Source organism: Cuculus canorus, chromosome 4 (genome assembly GCF_017976375.1).
Source record: "Cuculus canorus isolate bCucCan1 chromosome 4, bCucCan1.pri, whole genome shotgun sequence".
In the NCBI taxonomy this organism is placed as follows: domain Eukaryota; kingdom Metazoa; phylum Chordata; class Aves; order Cuculiformes; family Cuculidae; genus Cuculus; species Cuculus canorus.
In genome coordinates, this window is record NC_071404.1 from 61,109,210 (window position 1) to 61,129,693 (window position 20,484).

General features: G+C 40.9%; 1 protein-coding gene across 1 annotated transcript in view; it reads right to left on the reverse strand.

The window, feature by feature from the left end:
* Nucleotides 1–20,484, reverse strand: part of ARHGAP24 (Rho GTPase activating protein 24) — a 215,047-nt gene that overhangs the window by 34,667 nt on the left and 159,896 nt on the right. The window contains 1 exon segment of the mRNA XM_054064671.1: nt 2,806–2,928. Within this exon segment, the coding sequence (XP_053920646.1) occupies nt 2,806–2,928 (123 nt within the window).

Genomic DNA, 20,484 nt, shown 5'->3' on the forward strand with positions numbered 1-20,484 from the left:
AAGTTGTTAATAATTTACTGAGCTCCTTGCTCTGGTACCAGGAGTCCTTTCCCACTGCCAGACAAACTTCAAATATTACTGGCTCACCAAGGCTCAGACACATCCATTGCATGAGTGCACAGACACACATGCAGCTTGCTTACACTGCTTAAAAGAACAAAAATTCAAATATGTTACTTAAAGTGGCACCTGACTTGTATGACACTAGACTATTGTGGTTTACCATCTAGTACTGAAATTTAGGAAGCCGATATAAAAATGGTGTTTTGATTAGTTAGCTGTTTGCAATAATTTTGCATTGCAAGTCATTACTTGTTACTGGCTAGTCATCATCATGCGACTGCAACTTTTCCATATCTTGTTTATAGCTAATGTAAGAGGTAACATTTTTAACTTCAGTGGCTACAGCTTATAAAGGCAGGCAGATAGGCAACATGGGCCAGAAGTGCCCTTCTTTAGAAGGGGCAGACTACCATAAGAGCTGTGGCAACACCCATGTAGCAACGGATGACAATAAAAATATGAGTGTCCAGCCATACATAATTACAGAACGTTTAATAGGGCTTATGAAGACTTGTTCAGATAGCTCAGACTATCAACTTAAGGAACACGTAGTTAACAAAATGGGGAACATGCTAGCAGCACAGTTCTTAATGGTGACAGATCCCAATGATACTGCTTTTGCATTGTTACCAGGGTCAAATCTTCTTCATGAACACTAAATGCAAAATGATGTTCTGTCTATTCTCGTGTTTTCCAGGGAGTTAATTGTTTGTTTCCCAACACAAATAATCCCAGTTCAGTGTATTTTCTCAAGAAATAAAACAGAAAAAACCTCCAATAATTAAATAGTAATTCAAGGATCGCACCTGTGTCTTGTTCTATGCAAATCAGCACATGAAATCTTCAGTGAGCTGCTCCCCTCAGTAACTGGTATTAAACGCTCCTACAACAATGACAGTGTACTGAGAATTTTCACGATGGTTGGAAGGATTCCCAACTGTAAGCCAGAAATAGCTCCTGACCTATAAAAAGCAAATGAGGGGCTGATGAAGGAAGGATGGGGTCAGGACTTGGGAGATTTGGTTTCTATTAGCAGCTGTGTGCATAGACTTGGGCTAGAAATGAAGTTTCACCTAATCTAGCTTCCCACCTATTCAAACTTGAAGACAATTCTCCACTTGGTGAAGAACTAGAACTGTGGCCTTTCCTCTCAATTTGCCACAGAAAGATACAGTGATGCTGGAAGCCAGGTGCAAAAAACCAAAGATACTCTTGGAAAAATCCAGTTGTGTTACACCCCCAAAATTTATCATTGCCACAGTTGCTTCTGCTACTACTGGACTTGAGTAAGAGAACTCTAAGGAGCTTAGAATGAGGCCTGCTTTACAAAATGAAAGTCGGGATGGGTAATCTTTATGCTAAATAAACAAGCAGATTCCTTACCAAGCCTAATAGCAGAAGACAGTACTCCTCGCACCTCCTCTCTAGCAAACCAACTGCCTGCCAGTAAAAGATCACACCTTTTAAGAAAAACCTTTTCCCTTGTGGTTTTTAGGGCTTTTTTTTTTCTGTTGTTGTTGTTGTTTGGGGGTTTTTTAAGCATCCTCCCACATGTCTGTATCCAGGACCGTGCCAGTTTATTAACATATAGGGCCAGATCCCAGTGAGATGTCTGCTTAGCACCATCTTTGCAGGACATATTTCCCCAGGAGGAGCCAAAGAGAAGACCATCGTGTCTGAAGAGGTGCCAGGCAGGCCCTAGTTAACCAAGTTCCTCAGCGCATATCACCAGCAAGGCCAAAGCCTTCTCTTAAGAACTGTGTGACCTGAACAGAGCACAAAGGAAGACGGGTGGCTTAAAAGAAAAGTTGTGTTTAAAATGGGAGTTTGCTTTCAGTCCCTCCCATCCTCTCTCCTGTGGTCTACCTGGCAGTTGAGAAGAACACACTTGCGGTCAGCCATCACAGTTTTCAGTCATAACCGCACCTCTCAGTCATTAAACAGCACGGACAATCCTGCCTGACTCACTTTTCCAGCAACCTGCAGACAAGACCAAAAAGTGTCTGATGCAATACGGGTCCTCTTTCGCAGTAGAAAAATATTTCTATCCCCAGACCTGGAGAACTGAGAGCTCAAAAGAACAAGACTGATTAGTGTACTGACATTTTGCATACATACATCAATCATACTTGTATTATAATAATAGAGACATTATCACTAAATAATAATGATGAAAATAATGATAATAATTTGCAGCCCATTCAACATGAGAGCTTTTAAAAAAAAACAGCTGGACATCCAACAATAAATTTTGATTAAGTACTACTAAAATTATTGAGTATGCCAATCAAAAGAAAAATAATCTGTCCTGTACCGCTAGTGCTAATACTTTGAGACGTATATTGGAGTGCATAGCTTTATATACTTGCAGTAGAATCACTGACACCTTCTTGTAACAGGCATTTATGAAACACATGGAGAGTCTTTTAGCTGGTGACCAGAAGAATTACCATGCTTCTCCCCACAGGAAAGATGATTTCATATGGAAGACTAACCTCTGAAAACTTTCCCTCACCTTGGTAATGCACTATCATGTACTATCCACATCAAGGGAAATGGTTCCAGAGAGTTTAAAGCCTTTTAATTGAGCCCTATTCATGGGAACATGACTGATACCTGCAGTGCAAGTGAAAATCAAGTTCTAGACCATTCTCCACTTAAAACTCTGGTTGTGACAGAGACAACAAAAGAATCTTTATGTCTGTGTATTCGGAAGCCTTGCACATTCCCTCATTGACTCACCTCCTCCAAATGGTGCCCATATAACCCTGCGAATGGATTTCACCCAATCCTCCATGTCATTCTGAGTGCTCGCCATAAGAAGGTAAGTCTCGTGATTAGCTGTCATCCGCTCTCGGTCTCCTCCTGCAAGAGAAGAGAATTGCACTTAAAATTGCACTTGCTTTCCTGTCCAGCCAAGTTCTCCCAAACTGACTGTGGAAAGCAGTTAGTGGGTCCACAGCAAGCAGAGACAGGTAATGTGCAGTGTAGTGTTCATTGTCAGACATGGCACAAAAAAAAGGTTCTGTCAGTACATTCCCCATGCAACAGTGAGAAGCTGTCATGCTTCCCAAAGAAAATGAGAGGATGAATGTCATTGGTAAATGAAAACAGCCCCATGCCATTCTAAGAACCATGGAGGCCCACACTGATCTGTAGCTTGATATACACACTAGAAATTCTGCAGTAGTTATTGTACCATGGTAGAAAGAATAAATGCAGAGAGAAATAAGCATGCTTTGAACAAGTGAGGATGAATCCATTTTTATTTTCAGGAACACGATATGTCACATTCATGGCAACAACATTTGATACACCCAAGCAATGCTGTGAATCTCTAAGTGAAGGCAGCCAACAGTGGCAAGTGACATAGTACAACCCACTGCCTTAGACAGGTCCAATGATGGTTAGATTAAGAGGGAACACACTGCCTTACTATCCTTTATTTAAAGCATGGGCCAACACTAAGAAGGTCAAAACCATAACTTGGTTTGCCACAGCTTCAGGTTTTCACAACTGTAGTGCTGCTTCATCTCCATTTTAATGGGTACTATGTTAGTGCAAGAGCGCACAGAGATTCAAACCACCTTTCCAGCACTGTATAAGGAGCAAATCCTTCCAGAAAGATACTGCCAGACATTTTGAAGCCCTTTCACCGAGCCAAGGGCATGCATATATACTTCACACACAAACATGACGCACCTACAAATTGCATGACTTCTCTGTTCCTCTCTTTCCAGCTTCTCCCATCCCTAATTTTGATTCTACTGACATCTAAAGTAAATATCTTTGCTCATCACAGCAGGAATACTGTTCCTGGGAGGCCTTCTGAAGACTGGCATGCTTAGTACTGGGCACTGGAACAGCTAGGTTTTTAACGGAAATTTCTTAATGGCTAGAAAATGCAACCACAACTTCCTAGCACAACTGTTTCTGAATGAACATGCTTGTATAGTCCACACTTCACATAATTATAACACAAAACTATATAAGTGACTACATTGGAACTTGGTGAACACAAAATCCAGATTTTCCCAGACATGCGCAGATTCTACTGAAGACTTGTCACAGAATCACTAGGTTGGAAAGGACCCATTGGATCATCGAGTCCAACCATTCCTAACAGTCCCTAAACCATGCCCCTCAGCACCTCATCCACCCGTCCCTTAAACACCTCCAGGGAAGGTGACTCAACCACCTCCCTGGGCAGCCTGTTCCAGTGACCAATGACCCTCTCCACGAAAAATTTTTTCCTGATGTCCAGCCTGAACCTCCCCTGGTGGTGGATGAGGCCATTCCCCATCGTCCTGTCCCCTGTCACTTGGGAGAAAAGGCCAGCTCCCTCCTCTCCACAACCTCCTTTCAGGTAGTTGTAGAGAGCAATAGAGTCTCCCCTCAGCCTCCTCTTCTCCAGGCTAAACAACCCCAGCTCTCTCTGCCGCTCCTCATAAGACTTGTTCTCCAGCCCCAAGTGCAGAACCCGGCATTTGGCCTTGTTAAACCTCATGCCATTGGTCTCAGCCCAGCAGTCCAGCCTGTTCAGATCCCTTTGCAGAGCCTACCTATCCTCCATCAGATCCACGCTTCCACACAGCTTAGTGTCATCCACAAACTTGCTAAAAGTGCCTTCATCCAGGTCATTGATAAAGACATTGAACAGGGCTGGACCCAGTGCCGAGCCCTGGGGAACCCCACTTGTAACTGGCCTCCTTGTTAACTGGAGTTAATTCCATATACCACCACTTTCTGGGCCCGGCCATCCAATCAGTTTTCAGACCAGGAGAGTGTGCGCCTGTCCAGACCAGAGGCTGACAGATTCTGCAGCAGAATGCTGTGAGCAACTGTGTCAAAGGCTTTACTGAAGTCCAAGAAGACTACATCCACAGCCTTTCCTCCATCCAGAAGTTGAGTCACTTTGTCATAGAAGGTGATCAGGTTAGTTTGGCAAGACCTGCCTTTCATGAACCCGTGTTGACTGGGCCTGATCACCCGGTTCTCTTGCATGTGCTTCATGACAGCACTCAAGATTACCTGTTCCATGACTTTCCCCGGCACTGAGGTCAGACCGACAGGCCTGTAGTTCCCTGGATCCTCCCTGCAACCTTTCTTGTAGATGGGCACAACATCAACCAGCCTCCAGTCCAGTGGAACTTCCCCAGTCAGCCAGGACTGCTGGAGGATGATGCAAAGGGCTTTGGAAAGGACATCTGACAGCTCCTTTAATACTCCTGGGTGGATGCCAACTCACCTCATAGACCTGTAGATGTCTAGCTGGGCAAGAAAGTCTCCAACCATCTCCTCTTGGATGATGAGAGCCTCATTCTGCTCCTCTAACTCCTGGGTTTGTACACAGAGGGAACAACTTTCCTTACTATTAAAGACTGAGGCAAAGAAGGCATTAAGTACTTCAGCCTCGTCCTCATCCCTTGTCACTGTTGTTCCTTCTGCATCCAATAGAGACTGGATATTCTCCCTAGTTCTCCTTTTCTTGTTAATGTATTTGTGGAAAGATTTTTTATTACCTTTCACAGACTTAGCCAGTTTGATTTCTAGTTGGGCCTTAGCCCTCCTGTTTTTTTCCCTGCATGATCTCACTTCCTCCCTGTAGTCCACGCAAGACGCCTGTTCCTTCTTCCAAAGCTCATAGACATTCCTCTTCTTTTTGACACCTCTCAAGATCTCCCTACTCAACCAAGCTGGCTTTTTCTCCCCACCAGCTTGGTTCCTGGAACATGGGGATGGCTTGCTCCTGAGCTGCTAGGATTTCATTTTTGAAGAGCGCCCAGCCCTTGTGGGCTCCCCTGCCCTGAAGGACTGTCTCCCGTGGGACTTTGAACAGTCCAAAGTCTGCCCCCTGGAAGCTTAATGTGACTGTTTTGCTAATCCCCTTCTTCATCTCACCTAGAACTGAAAACCCTATCATCTCATGATTGCTTTGTCCCAGGTGTCCTCCAACCGTCATATCCCCCACAAGGCCTTCTCTGTTCACAAACAGCAGGACCAGGAGGGCACTGTTCCTTGTTGGCTCACTCATCAGTTGTGTGAGGAAGTTGCCTTCCACACACTCCAGGAACCTCCTAGACTGCTTCCTTTCTGCTGTATTGTACTTCCAGCAGATATCAGGAAGATTGAAGTCTCTCACTAGGATAGGAGGTAGCAATCTAGAGACTATCCCTAGCTTTTTATAGAAGAGCTCATCAGCTGCTTCTTCTTGGCTGGGTGGTCTGTAACAGACTCCCATCACAATATCTGCCTTCTTGTGAGCTCCTCTGATTTTAACCCATAGGCACTCAGTCCCTTCCTCACCATAATTGAGCTCAAGCGTATCAAAGCACTCTCTAACACAGAGGGCTACCCCACCTCCTGTTCTACCCTTCCTGTCCCGCCTGAAGAGTTTATACCCCACGATGGCTGCACTCCAGTTAAGATGCTGAAAAGCAGACTGGCATTATAAAACAATCTATCAGGTTTTCTTTAGAAATGTCCTCCTGCTTGGATGCTTCAGATTTGTTTCCTACAGTTATATTTTGTCAGGAAGATGCTAACTATTTAAGATTTTAGCTTTCTAATGTTTCAGATATACCTCCATATGATATTCATATATGAACTCTTGGCTACTCATCACACTGCACAGAAAGTATCAAGCCATACAATTACAAAAAGAGGAATCAATATTCAGACACTAATTTCTGAAAGTCTTGCCTGAGGAGTCCTTTGCTTACTTTCTACTGTACTCTGTGTTCACTTCCATGGTCTTTTTTTTTTTTTGTCTTTCAAATAATTCTTACCATGTCATGGTCTGGAATTCTCTTCGAACTACTACTGTCCATTACCACATTTCTGCATAAGTGCACCGAACAGTGCCTTCTTCTCCCACACATCCCAGTATTACCTGAATCCTCAGAGTTGTACTAGCCTTTGTGGTAGAAGAACTGATCTTTGATATTCCATACAAAACGTTTGCAACTCAGAAATGTACATATCACCCTGTGCAATGAACCCAGCGTGCTCTTCTCCATTCAGATGCATAATAATAGTATATAATTTATAATTCCTGATCAGGATTCTAATTATTAATCCTTCACAAGGAAAACACCAATAATTACAATAGAATTCTTGATTCTTCCACTACACATAATGTTCTTAAATTTTCCTCTATGCTGCAAATGAGCTGCACATTAAGTGACATATTTAAACCATTTCTCTGGGGAAAATACACCTGCATTTCCTTAATCAACTGTCATTTTATAGCATTTGCATTCAGACTTTTTAAATCCTAAACAGAAATCATCTCTGCAAGGCTAGAATATCAGAAACCAAGATGAACAATCCCCTTCCCTTCCCTTCCCTTCCCTTCCCTTCCCTTCCCTTCCCTTCCCTTCCCTTCCCTTCCCTTCCCTTCCCTTTCCTTTCCTTTCCTTTCCTTTCCTTTCCTTTCCTTTCCTTTCCTTTCCTTTCCTTTCCTTTCCTTTCCTTTCCTTTCCTTTCCTTTCCTTTCCTTTCCTTTCCTTTCCTTTCCTTTCCTTTCCTTTCCTTTCCTTTCCTTTCCTTTCCTTTCCTTTCCTTTCCTTTCCTTTCCTTTCCTTTCCTTTCCTTTCCTTTCCTTCCCTTTCCTTTCCTTTCCTTTCCTTTCCTTTCCTTTCCTTTCCTTTCCTTTCCTTTCCTTTCCTTTCCTTTCCTTTCCTTTCCTTTCCTTTCCTTTCCTTTCCTTTCCTTTCCTTTCCTTTCCTTTCCTTTCCTTCCCTTTCCTTTCCTTTCCTTTCCTTTCCTTTCCTTTCCTTCCCTTTCCTTCCCTTTCCTTTCCTTTCCTTTCCTTTCCTTTCCTTTCCTTTCCTTTCCTTTCCTTTCTCCTCATGCAAGAAGGAAACAAAAATTATGATTACCTAACCTTGATATTAACACTAACCACTGCTGCTTTAAGCTTAGAAGTCTGACTTGACATACTTATGACTTACTAAAAGACAGTTCAAATCCATACATGTCTGTCTTCCACATATTGACACTGGCAACTACAGGATCCATCTTCCCTCAAGTAAGCCAAGAAGACTCTGTCTCAGCAGTTATATCTTAGACTCACATTCAACTTAACAGGACATAAGAAGTTTTCTGCTGGCCACCACCTGTACTCATGAACTCTGTGTATCCCAAGTCTGATGAAAACCACACGTAGGTGTCTTTCAAGGATGATTTGCATTCCTGCATTGAAGTGATATGGGTCAGTTTGCCCTTCAAACTGCCTTCAAACTGTTTGAGTACTAAGAAATTTTATGTTCATTCCAACAGGGACAGTGGAGAAACCTAACTGCAAAAATCTTGGTCAGAACACAGGTTGAAATTTGCAAAGCAAAATGAAGGAGCTACCCTCTGTGATGCAATTGTAATTTAATGATATTTTAATGTCTTATTTGCTCTGGGATTCATTGAGAAGCCTTTCTTCATAGCAAGTGAGAATCTGTGTTGAAGGCTTAGAAAATGCTGCTTCTCATATGGCCAATTTAAAGAACAGAGACATAGCTATTTGAAACTCAGAATATTGTTGACCTGCACATACTGCGTGCTAAGCAGCAAAGCATATGTTTTACAGGAGTGAATGATGTCCATGAGCTGAAGATATGGACTTCTGAGGCTGAAAATCAACCAAGATGCTAAGACCAAAGCAGAGCAGGGAGGGAGCTTGATCTTGGAGTATAAAGGACAGCACCCTAGAAAGGTCTCTATTTAAGAGACATTATCAGAGACATCAGCGATGGAAACCCCAATAGCCAAGTAAGACAGAAAGCCCGCACTACGCTAGGCTGCACTGAGAAAGTTACAGGCTCCTTGCATACTGAACAATCAAATCCTAAATGCCCAATTGTTTCATCTTGCACTGAGCTCCCCAGATACTAAATTGAAGGTACAACCCATGAGCTCTTAGCATTTCATTCAGATCCACAAAGAAACACTGTCCAGCTTAAAATCTAAGAGATATGAGTAATCATGTATCTTAGTTTATTATCTTATGATTCCTGAGATTTTTAGGATTTGTATTTTGAGGACCTTTACAACAAAACGGAATGTAGAAACTAGTTTCTAGGAAACAAACAAACAAACAAACAAAAAACTTAAGCACCTAAGTTAATAAATTCATGTTTCTTAGTATACCATCATAAGAGATGGTGAAAAAGACACTGAAAACATTTCACCTATATGTGAAAATAAAAAACAATTGGGACATGACAAGGAACTTGTCACTGGTCCTATTACATAAGATAGGGAAAACCAGATTCCAAAGATCATAAAGATATTAAGAGGAACTCCCATGTACGTTAAAAGTCTTAACAGTATTAGATGAAAAAGTATTTTAAGTGGTTTTCCACAGATGTTTAGGCAGATAAATAGATGGCTGGATGTTACAACACAAGAGTGGCTATCATTGAATTTAACTAATAAGCATTTCCTAAGGTGTTTCACAGAACTTGAATAATATCCTCTGTTGTTCTAGTAAAACTAGAGTAGGTAGCAGACTCAATTCATTATTTTGAATTCCACTACACAGTTGCATTACCTCTGAAGCCCTCATGACAGATAACAGACTGGGTTGAAGAAGATATAAAAACTACATTTCAATTCTTTTACAGGACAGTCCTGTCCTGTTACATCCTCTGTTGCTTAATGCTGCTCTGTCTTCTTAAAGGAGATTGAGATTGCTGGAAGATACGCTTAGACCACCTATGTGTTTTAAAAGACTAATAGCCCCACCACTGAAAAATCTGAATTTTAAAATACAGAGTTATCAAACTGGTTTTTTTTACTACCAAACCACATCAGGTACACTACAAAAATTCTGTTTCTGAACACACTTTTCTAAAGAGGGGAATTAAGTAACTCCAAACAATTCAATGATGACAATACTGCTTTTAAATACCTCAGTATAAATACCATTTTCTGCTGCTAGTATACAAGCCAAATTTTTGCATTAATAATCTTGAACAGCAGTTTTCTGCACTAAGGCTGTAGTGGTTTTGGGGACTATTTAACATAACAGCTGCAGACTAAAAATAAGTGCTAAATGGAAAAAGACTGCTAACCCAAGCACATTCCTTGGTGGGCATTGTGCTGTGTCACAATTTCTGTATTTGTACAATGCCTGGAAGATAGCATGGCTTTTCCAAAGTGTTGTTTTCCTGAAGCTCTGAACCAGCTGCTGTTGAATACCTGAAATCAATCTCAGAAAATGTATTCATCATGTGTAACACAACTAATACTCTACAGGTAGCTTTCTTCTGTGTTGCAGGGCTACAACTGCATTACATCTGTCTATATAAAGTTTAGTGTCTTGCACAATAAAAGCATAAAATCAGTGCCATATTTAAGCATGTTATGTATTGCACAGCTACTAAGTCTTTTTCCTAACCTAATGACTATTGCTTGAACACCTGAGCAAAAAGCTAAGACGCTTGCTCACCAGCAGTTATAACTGTGTTAGAAAAATGGCATTAGTAAGGAAGAGAGATGTAAATTCAAATCATCCCTTGTACAATAAAAGAGCTTTGATCTTTTTCAGAATAATTAATATTTTCAGGCACGTCTCATTCTTCCTCTCCTACACTTTTACTGCCCTTACTTTATTCCCAGTAATGTTCCCAGGAACTGACCATACTCTCTCAACTTCTGGACATTATGCTTTCTGGTCTGCACTGAATTATGCCCAAATATAGAAAAATTTCATTTCTCCAGAGAGCCACCAGTTATTTCAGCTCATATCTGACTTTAAATTTGATCACAGATGAAAAAAACCCAGCTCTTCATGGCATGGATACATGGCAAAAGGATACAAATATCCTAACTGAGCAAGTATATATCATGCATGCACATAATTTCATCGTAATTCCACTTGTTTAGAAATGCAAAGTCATGTTTTAAGCAGTTTAGAAAATAAACCTTGAATAAATATTGAATACATTATTCAATAAAACATGGGCTAATTTACTTACGTAGAAGACAATTACCTAACACAGAGTTAAGGATTAGCATAACACAGTCTTGCTTGTCTAACGTAACAGGAGATTGTAGCCCTCAGTTCAGGATATTGGTTACATAGCTGATCTGAAGTCAACCATCTCCAGGAACATAGTCTCTCTTAGCACCATTTTGGGATGTCAGCTCAATATTAACTCAGATAGAAGCATGCCACAACAGATAATCAGCTCAACTCTCCAGTCCTTTAAATGACTGAAATTCCTAATTCAAGTGCAGCTTTCCTCAAGAAAGAGCCACCAAACACCAGTTATCTGCAGAGCACAAACAGTGCTTAGTGTTCTGTAAACCTCCAAATCTTGCAATTAGAGCCGGTCAAGCTAAGAATGAACAGAAATCTAATTTCAGCTTTATTTTGTAAAATATATGCCACAGACAGACACCTGTTGATAATACCATCCGCATTTCCCCTTCTCATATATGAGCATTGAGTGATCCCAGAGGATATTTACATCTAATTTGGGTAGGTCTGTGCTTTTGCCTTGACAGCTGGAGCCTGCATACCACAGGATGTCTTTTTCAGACAAAGATCACTTGGAACTCATATTTGGCAGTCTATGCTAACAGAAAGTACTTCCAAGGAGAAACACAGTGTATTTTGAAGTATTGCTTTTTAAAGGACATTATATGGGATGCTAACTTGGTTCATGGTACAGAAAAATATGTAGAATGGATAATACACATACATTTTCACAGACAGATCTTGTACAAAGAAAAGATTGTGCCGTGTCTAATTTCCTTTCTTTGTAACACTGGGAAGAAGACCACCAATGAAGCAGGAATGATCTCCCACAGCCACAAACCTGTCTGTAACAGGTGAAGATGACCCTTCCCTCCTTCCTTGTCTGCTGACTCCCGGTCAACTTCCCACACAGAAGAAATCCAGAGAAAGCCTAATACATGTAACAAACTCAAAAACTGTTTGGCAGCAGCATGCACAACACTGGGAAATGCTCATCATGGGTCCATTCCTTCTTAGGAGAAATACCAGGAATTCTTCAGTTCCAAGAAATTAAACAACACTTCAGGATTGATGCCATCTGTATGAATAAGGAAACAGCAGATATCAATGCCCTTTATCAGGCAGATGTGGCAAGGGGGGATATTATGTATAACCCAACAGCTGCTGTTTAGCTCGAAGGAAAACTGTCCATTTCTTATATCTTCTTACTCACAAGTACATCACTAGGCTAGTCAAAGAGAACCTATCACAGATTTTAGGCTCAGCTAGTCATAGCCTTCAGTAGTTTCAGCCAATGGATCTTCAACTTCTCATATCAGTGGACTACTCCCCCACCCTCATTCCATCTGAACACAACTCACAGATAAGCACAGATACACCTTTAAGAAAGCAGTCAGATAGTTAAATTTTATCTAGTAACCACAAGCTCTTTTTACTGCAAGGAAGAACAACTGCCCAAGAGTGATTCATGTGAGCTATCTTTGGAGCCTCTTTTAGGATGAGATGAATCACACTGTGGACCTATCACTTCTCTTCTGAGCCATTCGTGCAGGAACACTCACACTGGCTTTCTTTACAAGTTCATGGACATGCACACGCATGCTTTAAGGGTCCATTTCTCTTGCAAATATTAGCAGCTTGTTCTCTGGGCCATTCTGGTCAACATACCAACTTTTAGATATGCACAAGTTTATGATTGTGAAGACTCGAAGAAGTATTAGCATTTCTTAAATGGCTGGTGATTGAAAACATATCCCTGAAGTATCTACAAACCATTTCTTTATCAAGAAAGATCAGTAAACATACAAAGTAAATAATTTGTAAGTAAGCAGGAAAAAGTTATTCAAGACATTTGCTCTTCGTACTAGAAAAGAAATAAAAACTTCATATAATAAAGTCAAGACAGTGCATGACAAACATGAGAGGTAACCGGTAGGCACTTCTGCTTTTGACACAATTTCTGGCAAATTTCTATACATCAGTGGAAGGACTCTATACTCTGTCAATGGGAAAGGTGTCAAAAATCCATCAATGACAACCTGGGCACCATCGATGTATTAACAAAAGCCACACAATCAGCAGACGCTGGCTAATACTGAAAAGACAGTATCCATCTTTTAGGTAAATACTGACCCTCTTAAGAAGCACAAAGCCTGAAGCAAGAAAAAGTTAAAAGCTTGGAATAAGGAACTAATGATGATATGCAAATATCTGCTATTGACAAAACAGGAGACAGGAATTTAACTGCTACTGGTTCTTCAAAAAAAATAATGTTCATAACGACCACGTGCACTGTAAACTGAGGCCTCTATAAAGAAGTTGGTACAACTTTCTGATGTCTTCACAGAACAATTAAAGAGAATGCTAACGTTACCTGGAAGTTAGCCAAGATGATTTTCATACAATTTAACAAGATTCTCCAGCTATGTTTTTTTAAGGTATAAAATTATTGAATAGTAAGTTATGTTCTTTTGAGGTTTGTTTTTTTTTTGCTTTTTTAAAATTTCTGTCTTATCCTCACATTACGTTTATAAAGTCAATGAGAGGGTTTACTCATTCACTGACACCCTTCACTACAGATGTTATTTCCACATGGAGGGTAAGGAATATTTTTTTGTATGTGTGCTGAAGACAGACAAAATAAGCAACTGTCCCTAAACCATGAAGCATGTACGGCAGAAGGTATTTTTATAAAAACAGAAATAGAAATTAGATTAAGTTAAAAGTCAGTAAGAGATAAGTATTTGCTGGTAAGATGACTAAATTAATCAACAAGACCTCCTATTCCAAATATAGTGGGAACTGCAGGATCCCATATCATGCTGTGCATGGAAGTTGCCCGAGTGATTTTTTTTTGAAAGGTGACTCTGGTATCTTAGACTCTCAGTGGCACACCCTGAACTGGCAAGTATTAGAAAGACTGTGAGACAGACAGCTCTTGTAAGGTATCCTATATAATTTCTAGAAATTAAGTTTTCTGATAGGGACATAATGACACAAACTCTCTGATGCTTATCCAAGCCGAACTGCTGAGCCTTTTTGAGGTGTACTGAGGCTTGGGAAGAGAAGGCAACTGCCCTCAAGAGCAGGGTGGTTTTAAGGGGCACACTCAATACAGCAGCACAGCTGCGCTCCCGAGAACTGAACAGAAATCCCAGGTGAGCTTGACACAGAACTTTAAAATTATTTCTCCAAGTATTTTAGAGTACAGCCAGCAGCTGTCAAAGAGAGGTTTCCTACTATAATGAAAGCTGAGTCACTTCTCCCATGCAAGTTTCCTACCTAGCCCAAAGCCAACAATGGCAAGTGGTAGAGTGGCCATAGAGCAGACTGTGGAAAAAAGAAACTGAAAAAAGAAACTGAAACTGAAAAAGAGCAAATGAAAATACTAGAAAGTCGATGTTTTGATGAGACCAAACCACGTGTTGCACTTGCAGCACAATTTTCACTTCCTTTCAAAGAACTTGTTTACAAAACATTGCTATGATCACAGATATAGCATCTTTAAATTATGAATAAAATAATAAAAGCACCTAAAAAGCATCTGTTTACCATAATTTGTTCAAAGCTTTAGAGAAAAAAAAATAATCTATTGTACAGCTCCAGAAAAAGTAGCATGGTCTAATCTCTAGGGCTGTACTTCCCTTGCAAGCACATTTCCCCTGTCACTTTCCAAACTGTTAAGAAAATAAACTGCATGCAAAGTCAGTCAGAACATTCAGTTATTTAAGCAAATTCCCTGGAACTGCATTCTCTGTGTTTCTTTCTGCAAGTATTCTACTGTAGAAACATGTATTGGTAACAAGGTATACAGGAACACAGTTTCTATCACACACAGTACATTTTGAAATTGAAAGCACAGATATTTCCGGAAGAACTACACAGTAAATCTGTAATAAAATCTCACAAAGAAAAGAAAAATCCAAGTTGATTATGGCTAATTAAACAGGGAAACAGACTTAAAACTTACTACAACTTAATTTTTGATGATTTGATATCTTCTTGCCATTGATAGATGGTCAACATCCAGTTGATCTCACCATGTGCCTTACGTATTAAATACAACATTAGCTGATGTGCAGCATTATAAATTACTCTGTGACTACACCACAGTGAAGTGGAGAGAATAATTACTTGACTGCCAGTAGCAGTGTTTTTTTATCAGAATAGACTTGTTCAAAATAAATGCCATGAGAAGTGAGTTGAAAGACCAAAGGACTTCCTGGTGAAAAGACAAGAAGCCACCATACTCCAACAGCTTATCTGTCCAGAGCTGCTACAGACAGTACACACAGACACAGAAAAAGTGACCTGGCAATGGAGGTAGCAACTCAAACCAGGCTAAAAAAAAAAAGCCCCACCTGGGAATCAAGGTACCTAATAAAAGAACCAGACTGAGATCTGCACTGGCTGTGGCCAGGCTGCTAGCCATACCTTAATGAGCCAAGTCAAATCTCACCCCGGTAAATCTATGTGACACTTCAGAACAACACTTAAGAGAAAGTCCTTCATGTATACACGCTATCAGCCTCCTAGAAATGCTGCACTGCTCTGCTGTAGGTTGGAGTTTCTGCTGTGGCAAGGTAGTTTGTTTTCTGCCACAATTTCTCCTTCTTTACAGTCTCTGACTAGACTCACTTTTTATGCAGAATCACTCCCAGAGAATTAGGTTTTAGCCCTTGAATAGAGATTTCCACGAGGGGAAACCACCGGTTCAATATTCAGATTAATCTGTTCTACATCTTGTATACGCAGAGTAAATAAACATAATTTACACAAAAGAACTTGATGATTTCTCTTCTAAGGAAGGATTAACTATCAATGCCTTGAAAAGCATCTGGCAGCAGTAATCTGCAAGCTTCCTTCTTAGTGGGACCACTACAGAAATAACTTCTTTTCCAGCTGACAGTATGCTGAAAGATCAACAAATGGATTAACACAGTCTCAAAGGCCCACAGATCAAGCCTCGCACTCCAGTGACCAGACTGGTCCTTTCCTCCACTAGCCAGTTACTGTAGCAGTTATGGATATGCCCAAGTCACCACATAAGTTTTCCAGCAGTTGGGCACAGAAGAGAACAACCTCATTTTCCACACTCCACACAGCTTTTTGCTACTGACTCACACAGAAATCTCAGAGCTAAATCCCAGGCTGAAACAAGCACATTGAAATCTGACAACCAACTGCAGCACATAGCTTCATTTACCCTCCCACCATACAATGGAAAAAAACACATCTCGCACAACGACCAACAGATCTACACAGCCCAGACCCACAACAGCCCAGTCATGCTGTATGGTGCAGAGAGGCACTCTACTGCAACTGGAGAAGAGCATCTCCTCCTGGCAATCCTGTCCTCACAGCAGCACAGATCTGCCTTACAGCTCTGTAAAACAGACCAACACAGGAAGAGATCTGCTCATCAGTTAACTGTCACCCAAACTGTAAAAGGTACAACGCAGTCACCTACATACCAGCACGCTGCCACTCTGCGTCCCAAAGTACTATGGTCAAGTTAGCCTCATCCAACTCCACTTAATAAGAAAATCATGGCCTCTTGCACAAGTTTCAGTTTATGAGTGCCCTTAAGACGTAGCTCATTAGAGTAATCCCCTGAAGTAGCGAGGTGTTGGAAGAATTTGGTAAATAGTGCAATAGAAAATGGTTATATTCTAATGAGGTGAAGATGGAAAGCAAACACCAGGTATAATAATAATCTAAAATACCCTATTCCAGCTACTCTTTTCTCCGCAATTTGGACAAATAATGTCAAATCCAATCCTTTAGGAGTCCGGCTGCTTCATTACTCCCTAAGCCACTTTGCATGGGCCACAGGTACTAAAATAGTTAGCCGAAGGGCAGGCTTGTGTGTATACTGCATGAAATCTTCCATTTCACTGTCTGCTAGTGCAAAACAGCTGTGACACTGGCAGGTTTGACAAATGCATCTGTTTATTTTGTTTTGCTAAGCTTTGATATAAGCTTTATTGAAGCAGCTGCAAGCAGCCTTAGTAAGACCTATGAACAAGAATGTGTTTGCAAAATAAACTAAATTTCTCTCAGACACTACCAAATTAAACTGACACCCCCCCCCGACAGCACATCCATTCTCCCTCAGAGATGACAACAAAACCACTTGAGTTTCTCTATTTAAGCACACAATTGGGGAAAAAACATAGCTGGGCACCAAGCCTGTTGTGTCAGAGGCTGGCAACTGCTAGACTTCTCTTAGAAGAACATAGCATACAACAAACCAACCCAATAGTAAATTACAAGAGCAAAGCCAGAACAGTTACTTTATGAAAGAAGGTGGCTGAGTCCTCAAAGTCAGCTGCCTTGATGCCATCCTATCACTAGGAATAAAGTTGCCATTCCAGCCTTAGAATTCAGTGTCCTTATGTACAAATTATTTTTAAACATACTGTTAACCTTGAAAACATAGTTATTCCTTGAACAAGGAAGAAGAAGGACAGAAGGTATTTCTCAGGAATGAAAGGAGGTTTCTGATGTGTGCATGGAGGTGCAGGCACCATGCTGGAGAGAGCAATTCTATTACAGAAGAGTTATGCTGGTAGACTACACTTGGGATAAACTGCTAATCCTATCCAACAGGCAGGATTAGAAAGTAACTTGGGAGGTCTCTGTCATTTGCATCACAAACTATACAGATCAAACAGTTTATTTGCAGTAAGAGGGTGAGGTGAAGCAGTTCAGCTAGCTGACTGAATTGATAAATTCATTTTGGGGTTAAGATGCAAGACTGAGAATTGAAACATAGCTGTTACATAAAAGATCTTCGATGGGTATTTTGTTTGTATGTGCATATGTTTTCTCTTAAAAGAATGACTGCTATTCATATAAGTTATCCCAGTGTATGCAGTATTGGGCATATAACAAATGTCGTCTGATGCAAAAAAAGTACTGTAAAAGGGAACAAGGTGAGGGAGACCATGGGATTTGCAGCAGCCACCCATTTTAAAAACAGCAAATCTCTAAGGACAAACTTAGCTGAAATAATTCCCAGACTGCATTTGGGGAAGGGAGGAATAACACATATACTGGTTCAAGTTCTGAAAGAAAACTTCACATTTTCTAGCTGGACAAGTGTAGATAGGCTTTATGTAAAAACAAAGAAACTAGCCAAAAATATTTCCTACACACCAAGCCAATTCCTCTGTATTTCATCCCTGAGCTGTTACTTTAAGGGTAAAGCAGTTGCTGATCCTGACCATAGGCTCCATGAAGCAGATAACATAGAAAGCTGCTTTTGGTAGATATACCAGAGAAATTACTGAGTCTCACAGCCAGGTTCTGGGAAGCAGCAGAAAATTTAATTAATATAATTCCAGATGACAATGTATTTGGAAACAGCAATTAATGAATACAAGTATATCACCATCCTGTACACCAAGATTACATTTGGGTACATTTAGCCAAGAAATATGCTCTCCTTTCTGTGTCCTGCATGCTGAACACACTGCTGCATGCAGTACAGTTCAATGAACTGGAAAAAACAAAGTGGCTGCTAAACAGGCTGTTGGCAAGACTTTTATCTATTGTTGCACACAAGTTCAATAGCTTTTTCTGTCATGTGATCTGCAAATGTCAAAGATAGTCAGAAATATAATTAATTGGTCTCTGAAATTTTCAGCATTTGTGATGACTTAGATAACAAGAGGCTACTTCAACTCCTGATCAAAGCAATCTCCATGAGTGTTCTGTGAGGTTAGAGATAGAGACAAGCAGAATTCAGCCCTATAATGTAAGAACAGACTTTCCACTGGCCCACTACAAGAACAGAAACTTATTGACACACTAGTTTTCAAGGCACAGATAACAGTTACTGATATGAAAAAGCTGCCTTCTGAACAGACTGGATATTGCATTTATTCACTGAGATATTCTGAGCCTAAATCCTCTGCTGAAAATACTGTAACCACACAGTACATAGTCTGTACTAGGAGGAGGGGTAATGGTTTTAAGATGAAAGAAGGGATATTTAGATTAGATATTAAGAGGAAATTTTTTTTACTGTGAGGGTGGTGAAGTGCTGCAACAGGTTGCCCAAAGAAGCTGCGGATGCCCCAACCTGACCTAGTGGGAGGTGTCCCTGCCCAAGACAAGGGTGTTGGAACAGGATGACCTTTAAAGGTTCCTTCCAACCCAAACTCTTCTATGATTCTATGAATTAAAAGTAAAAAAACAAGTATTTGATTCCTAAAAACAGCAACAAAAAGTCCAAAGCAACAACAGAAACCCCAAGTAAACCCAAAGCATAACTTCTCCATCAGAGAAATTAATGAGAGAATTAATGAGAGAAATTAAGTTATAGGATCATAAAAATCATGGCAAATCACCCACGGACTCAGCAGCTCTCCATGTCTCCCGGAACCTGCTGAATGCTCACTGTTTACAGTGGAGGCATTTCAAGCACAGTTGTCCAATGGGAACCACTGTCCCATTTCGAGCTTCAGGATCCAGTTTCGACAGGAAAGCTGACACTACTGAATCAACAGTGGTGATTCAACAGTGGTGAGCCACCAGGTTGGCTGTGCCTCCCATCTCCTCCATAGCTGGTGAGGAGCACAGGAGGGGAAGCCCAATTATCAGAAGCAGCATTATCAACTTCTGTGAGAACAAAAGCCTCAGGTACAGGACACAAAATGATAAGCATCTGGCCCCTTCTGCATGTGGAATAAACAGCATTTAGACTCCAGTGCTTCCTGAAGGATACACTATTAGGACTCCAGCAAGGCATACCTGCCTAGCAGCAACAGGCTGAGACATTCTTTTTGCTCTTAACCAGACCTAGAAAACTATACTTCAAAGCACAAATATGACTGAAACTCAGCAGCAGAAGGGCATAGGAGGCAGGCACCTGAGGTTTTCAAAGTCACTGATCACATATGAGTTGTGGTAGCACCATTCACAAGCCTCAAACACAAAGAAAGGACAAGTCCCCAGTGATGTTTGCATGTGAAGTCTGTGAAACAGAATGCTGGGCCCAGAGAAGCTCTCGGAGTTAAGAGCCATTGAGCTGTGTCAAAAGCCGTGTGCTGGGTTTATTTCAAGGGAAATAAAAAACATGGGAGAGACTAAGAACTGCAGTTGTAGCAAACATCCAGACCCCCAGCAACCAGAGACTGCAGCGATCCTACACTGCAATGAGGGCAGTCTAGTATGGAAATCCCAAAGTATTATACAGAAACAACACCCATAACCCACGGGGCACAGACCTTCCTGCTACCAGAAGGTCAGCAACTGTAGTGACCCATTCCCCACACCGTGCTGTGCCTCCAGAGGCAGCCCAGGCTGCTCCTCCTTCACTTTGAGACCTGCTGAGAATTTGGTCCAGCTGCTCGAAAAGGTGTTTGGGTTAATCTGTTCCTCAACAAACAAATTCCCCCTCTGTAACAACCTTGTGTGTCAGACAGCATTGG